The following is a 7,051-nucleotide window of genomic DNA, read 5'->3' on the forward strand; positions in this document are numbered from 1 at the left end:
TACAGCTACACTCCACTCCAAACCTGCTACTCAAACCTACACTTGACTCACACTTACATCCAACTCTCCCCTTACTTTTCAATCAGCATTGTTACAGTTGTCATGTTCAGGCTGCTCTCGTCAGCTACTCATGTTTCTTTCGAGATAATGAGAATGTTTAACGGACTAGGCCTGTTAGTAACAAAGATGACCATTTTAAATGAATCCGATTATTCCAAGTTTATTTTTTCCCCGTTCATTTAAGGAGATTGTTTTGAAGAAATATTTTTTCAGTTTTTAGTTTGAATACAATATCTTCACTCCGCTACTAAGGGCGGCGACGAAAGTGGAATATAGCTTTAGTGTGCTTAACTGAAAGCAGCAGCATAGTAGCTGGATAGGCATAGACGGGTCAAGGAGGCTTTTTTTTTTTATAAATTTAAGACTCTTTTACAGAATTGATTCGTAAAATTTCATCATGGTAAGTGTTTTAAAACGTTTTCTTTTGGTCTCTTTTACTAAAAGTCATATTTATGTAGCTTTCACTGATAATATATCCGTGTCGGGATTGTGTAATCTTAAAACGATGTGCCGTTATTAAATGTCGAAGAGAGAAAGTCGAGTTGGCGTACATATGTGTGTTATTCACAGTGATTCCTTTTATTGCTAGTTCAGTACAAATCATTTCTTTTTCTCGTTAAAAAGACAAACACACACCCACACTTTAACTACTATCATTTTAACTTGTTTTGTAAGACATTCAAATTTCCGTTCGCAGACAAATAATCTATGCTAAAGAGAGAGGAAAATGCAAATTTAGAGAGCGATCCTTTCTGATCGCTATATGTACATGATCTGGACCACATGTAATTCACATTGTTTTGTATTAAAATAACAGATTACGATTTCTACACATGTATCTGGCATTATATAGATTTAAATATGTACTCTCACACACCTATAGAGATACTAACGATTTTCCTAAAACTAGCTTTCCATATTTCTCTTTTATTAATCATTAATTTTCGTTCGAAAAATTTCCGTCCAGTTTATTACCATTGTTATTGAATTGTTTCAAGCAGATTGTGTAGGAGACGGTGAGAATGTTTCGATTTCACGAGCTTAAACGTTTTTACACTATCTTAATGAAATTCAGAAGGGGTATATTTTGTCTTTTGTATCTATATTACGTGTGTCTTTTTCGATCGAAGAAGGATCCAGTCTGGTGTGCAAACTGACTGACTGACTGCTTTTGCCTTGAACTGTGCTTTAGCTAGGAATACTCAAAAAAAAAAAAAAAAAAAAAAAAAGGCTAATGTAGGTGGTGTGTAAGCTTTTCAATATCAGTATTTTACCTGACAAGTTTGCTTTATGGTCCATATTAAAACAAATGTGAGAGAAATCAATTTAATAAATGGAAGAGGAAAATTGTGACATGTTCTTTACACGGCATGGTGTGTTTCGAATTAGAATGTTAATTTTTCTAACGATCGACTGCAGATTTAATGCTAAAGGCAACTAGTCACACCAACATGTATATATGGAATGAGTGATGGATGAAGAGAAGCGCTGTTATTTCTACTGTGTAGTTGTAGTTAATCTCATATTTCAAACTGTCATTGCCCTGTCGTCAGCACGTATTTTTTTTCTGTAACGGTAGATTTTTAGTGTGCTTTATGAATCTTTTTCTCATAAACCAAGCGATTGGCAAAGGGAGAAGGAGGGAAAAAAAGAAGAAATTAATGGTGGGAGGAGAAAGAAACACCTATCCTAAGTAGAGATAGTCTTGTTTGTGGGTTTTATACCTATGTTTCAACTGTACAGTCAAATTACTTATAGTGTCATGCCTCGTCAAAAGGAACGAATATTTATTATGGTGGTGTTATAGTTTGGATGTAGTAGACTGACTGATGCCCGCTTTCTCTATGATATAACCAATAAACTCTCAAGCCATCTTGAATTAGTTGCATTGGATTAGGCTCTTCTGGCGATGTTTTGTCTGCTGCTACTTCTGATTTCTATCCCCCCCTTCCATCTCTCTCTCCCTTACACACATACTCTGCTTTCCTCTTTCCCTCTCTCTCATCTCACTCACCCTTCCACTGTTTCATCAAATATATGGCCGAAATATCTCTCTGCCTGGTATATGATGATGTGTTGGTAAATAGTTTATTTTCAGTTCAGTTAATAATAATAATTCGACATTGCACGTTCTTGTAGGTTATTTGAATCATCAATGTTCGACATTTTTGAAATGGGGAAGGAGGGTGCAGCGACACATAGAAATAGAAAATTCAATTCTGAATATACTTGAATAAATAAATGTAGATGGAATAGCTAATTCTCCATCCTCAATGTGTATATTTGTGAACATGTGGACGGGTTAGAGAAAATTATAATTTTTCTTACATTATAAAAGAAATGAAGTTTATAAAATATCATTCTTTGAATGTGAGTGTTTAGAGTGAAAATGATCTATTGTGTTATTTAAAAACCATCAAAACATAACTCATGTATCTCCATGTACTTGAATATCTCTATTTGCTGACACTACATTCACGCATACACATTTACAGACATTTGCTATCACAAAACGGCGTTAGCTTGTGTGGGCTGTATGATATCAGCCTTCATTTTCTGGGGCAGTGTTTCAAACTAGATGCCCCGTCTGTTACCACTCAAGTTACCGTCTACGACAAAGAGATACGGTGTGATCACATTGTGTATGTGTGTGTTTGTATGTATGCATATATATATAATATATATATTTATAATATGCACGCAATATATGAATATATATATATATATATATATATATATATATATATATATATATATATATATATATATGTATATATATGAATGTGTCTGTATAATATGCATACTTACAAATGCGTATATGTACACATCTATAACCATGCGTCCGTATATAATTTTGTACATACATGTATATGTAGAGTATATTCAGATGTATATGTATATTCATATGCATCCGTATGTGTATACATGTAAGTGTGTATATACATATGTCTATATTTGTGTATGTATATATGGTTATACACATGTATATATATATATATATATATATATATATATATATATATATATATATATTTATATATATATATAATTTACACATGTCTATATGAATACGTGTATGTACATACATACGTATTCATATACACGAATCCCTGACTTAATAAGAATTCCTGATTTACATGCTTTCTTTATTGTAACCTGTTTTAACAGGAGATAAATTCCATACAACATGATCCCATGTGAAAAAATTTAAATCTCCTATTTTGTTGTCATAGCAACCGCTGCTAGCTGGTTGTAGAAGCCTTTTTTTCCGTTTTACTCTGTGACATCACTTCTTTTTTTGATTTAGAACATTTTTTTTCTTCTGAATAGTAATTGAGAAGAGGGAAAATGAAGGTTAGAATGACTGCAAAAATGTAAAGTTGTTATTTCAGGGAAGTAACTTAATTGTAAAGTTGTTATTTCAGTGAAGTAGATTAAAGTCATAACAGTGCCCATTTAGACTGGACGAAGCAATCGTATGCACCATTTGAAAAAGTAAGTCGAAAATTGTAAGAAAAATGACAGATGGTTTCATCTTAGCAATGCAGTGAACTCGAAATTGGAACAAGATAACAGAAATGGACTGAAAATTAATTAGTGGCATTGAGCAGCTTTTGCATTAAAACAAAAGCTTTGAATCCACTACTGATCTTGAAAAGAGGCAACGAAGTAACAAAAAACAAATTTTTATAGGCAGCTCTGGGTTGTTTTTAAGGCTTCGGAAATATGTCTACTTATACAGTGTAAGAATTTAAAGCAAATCCACCATCTCTGTTAAAGGCATTACAGCAAGCATGTTGCTGAGACTGTTTTATTTAAAGGAAGTGTATTCCCTCAAACTTTCCTTGCTGAGGAAGATTAAAAAAAAAAAAAAAAAGGAAAAAACCCATACCAATCCTGATTATAAAGCGTCAAAAGACAGAATTGCAATTTTAATGGCAGGAAATGCTGGTGACAACTTTAAACTAAAAGCCAATGGTTATCAGCTATACATAAAATGAATAAGCATTCAAAGAGTACAGTCAAAGTAGCATGGTGACAGAACTCCTTTTTGAAGACCGGTTTGAGACTTGTTTCTGCCCAATTGCGAAAGAAATGTTGTTTGAAAACTTTGTTGGTTTTGGATAATGGGTATCCTCCTACTGAGAGAATTGTGCGAAAATGTGAAGATTGTATTTTTGTCCACAAAACACATTTTGCCACCAAGTGGATTTCAGGGTAACTGGAATATGCAAGTCATACAAGATATGTAATAATAATCTGGTTCAGTGGCTATGTTTTGGAAGGAACTCGGCATTAAATTGCAATTGAAAACATTTGTAAGTTGGGCCAACAAGTGTTACATATATATATATATATATATATATATATATATATATATATATATATATATATATATATATATATATATATATATATACATACATATATATATATATATATATATATATACATATATATATATATATATATACATATATATATATATATACATATATATACATATATATATATATATATATATACATATATATACATATATATATATATATATACATATATATACATATATATACATATATATACATATATATATATATATATACATATATATACATATATATATATATATATATGTATGCAGGTATACATATATATATATATATATATATATATATATGTATGTATGCAGGTATATATATATATATGTATGTATATATATATATATATATATATATATATATATATATATATATGTATATGTATGCAGGTATATATATATATATATATATATATACCTGCCATTGCAGGAGAAGTATTTGGCTAAAAGTAAACTGCTGCATTTGGCATTCATCAACCTAGAGAGAGTCTTTGACAGAGTGCTTGCTCCCTCACTTAGAAGTTGTTGTGGAAGCTAGGAGTAGATGAATAACTGGCAAGAGCCATACAAGCCACGTGCAGGGATGTTGTTGGGAAGGTGAGCATTAGCAAATAGTACAACAATGAATTTATGGTGCAGGTAGGAGTTAATCACTGTTCAGTTATCAGTTCTGTTTTATTTATCATTGTCATCTAGGTGATATCAGAGAAATTTAAAACTAGTTGCTCGATTGAGACTCTTCTACACTGATAACCTTGTTCTTGAGCTGAAGCTATTATAGAATTAGAAATGAAATTCCAAGTGCAGAAGCAAAACTTGGAATCAAAGGGCCTTTAAAGTTAACTTTGTGAAGTTAGCAGGAAAACACACAAGACATTAATCCCTTCAGGTAAATAGTTCTGTTAGATCTGTGGAAGATGTGTTCATAGAAATTCCATACACATAAGAGGTGTAGTAGAATCACAGGAAAGTTAGCAGAGAAAATAGATTTTGTGGCAGATGCATAGGTGCAATAAACACTAAGAGCAGATTCGAAATAGATTTTCTGGAATGTCCAGGAGAATTCTTAGAGGTAGTAGATAGTTTCTGTAAACTAGGACGCCTAATTAGCAGTGGGGTGGGTTATGATGAAAGTATAGTCGCTGGAATAAGAACTGGCTGAAGAAAGTACAGAGAGCTATTACCTCTGTTGGTAATAAAAATGTTTTTCTCATAGAGCAAAAGGCAGACTGTACGGTGCTTGTGTGTAAACAGTAGGGCTACATAGTTGTGAAACTTAGGCTGTGAATGCAGAGGAAATGCAAAATCTAGAAAGAAATGAAGCTAAGCATGCTCTGCAGAATGTCCAACATCAGTGTGTATGTATAACGAAGTACAAATGTAATGAGAGAAAAATCGAGCAGAAATGGCATCAGATGTAGTGTGCAAAAGAGAAGACTACACTTGTATCATCATGTGATGCAAATATGGATGAGGACAACTGCATTAAGAAGTGCCAATTGCTAGACATGATAAAGGACAGTTGTAGAGATACAATGTAAAATTTAGGGGGTAGTTAGTATCATTTACAGAATGAGTGAATAGTATTGCCATTAGAAGATTAATGGAGTGATGAGTGTTAGAAGGTGAGTGGTGGGGGAGGGCTTGATAGGAACGCATTTTGCTCTAGATGGATGGGTCTTCTCACAGTTGGTTGAGCTACAGGACTGCATTGAATTCCAATATAAACTTTGACATAGTTTGTATGGCAGGATACCCTTCCTAATGCCAAACACTTTACAGCTTGTACTAATTGCTCTAAGTGGTTATTTTCATGCCACTGGTACTACTTGCAAGTCAGGAGAAGGAAAAAAACCCAAATAAGGGGGAGGTAGCTTTATGGTAGATGTTGAAAGGCTAAAGTATGATAGAGGGACAAGCAAACGTGGAGATACATGGTTATCTCCACTCCCTACAATGTATAAATGGGAGTGATTGGGCTGCCAGAACAAACTCTCAAGATGTGTGTGTAATATATATGTTTATGGTCGTGAATTCTGGAACTTGACTTAAGAAAGAAGGCCATGAATGACCCGTCTTTTTTTGCCTGTCCTTCTAATTGTTGTTTCTCTTGTCTGCCTTTGTATCGTCTATCTGTCCGAATGTTTTAATGCCCTCTATTAGGTTTTGTTCCATTTATATATATACTAGCAGAGATACCCGGCGTTGCCCGTGTTACATGCAATTGAAAAATGAGATTTTTCTTTTATATTTTCTGTAAGGAACTGGAATACATATGATTCGAATTTCATCAAAATTGCACATGAGGGTTCTTTCCCTCTTTACACACCCTAAAAAAATTCTAATCATGAGACATGTATCCCATACTATTGATCTTTATGCGCATATTCCAAAATTTCAGTCTTCTGGAACCTGTAAAAAAAAGATTTTGCTCCTGCAAAATGGAGCTCATGGAGCTCTAAAATGTGGGAATGAAGGCCCCTATTGGGGGTGGGGGTGTTAATGTCAACCAGAGAAGTTGAATTGTTGGGAATGTTTTTACTTGGGTCTTATAGTATGCCTGTATATATGTGAGAGTATAGTCTCACTTTAATAGTTTCAGTATGAAAT

At 33.1% G+C, this 7,051-nt stretch overlaps 1 protein-coding gene across 11 annotated transcripts in view; it reads left to right on the top strand.

The window, feature by feature from the left end:
* The first annotated feature begins 365 nt into the window (after window positions 1-365).
* Window positions 366-7,051, top strand: part of LOC106874410 (uncharacterized) — a 90,536-nt gene continuing 83,850 nt past the window's right edge. For all 11 annotated transcript variants that reach the window (XR_016244739.1, XR_016244740.1, XR_016244743.1 and 8 more), the window contains exon 1: window positions 366-460. Coding sequence is in view for 5 of the 11 variants with exons in the window: in XM_089365165.1 (XP_089221291.1) it covers window positions 458-460 (3 nt within the window). In the remaining 6 variants the exon portion in view is untranslated. The remainder of the gene's footprint in view (window positions 461-7,051) is intronic.

The sequence above is a fragment of the Octopus bimaculoides genome, chromosome Z (assembly GCF_046866305.1).
Source record: "Octopus bimaculoides isolate indiv1 chromosome Z, ASM4686630v1, whole genome shotgun sequence".
Lineage (NCBI taxonomy): Eukaryota > Metazoa > Mollusca > Cephalopoda > Octopoda > Octopodidae > Octopus > Octopus bimaculoides.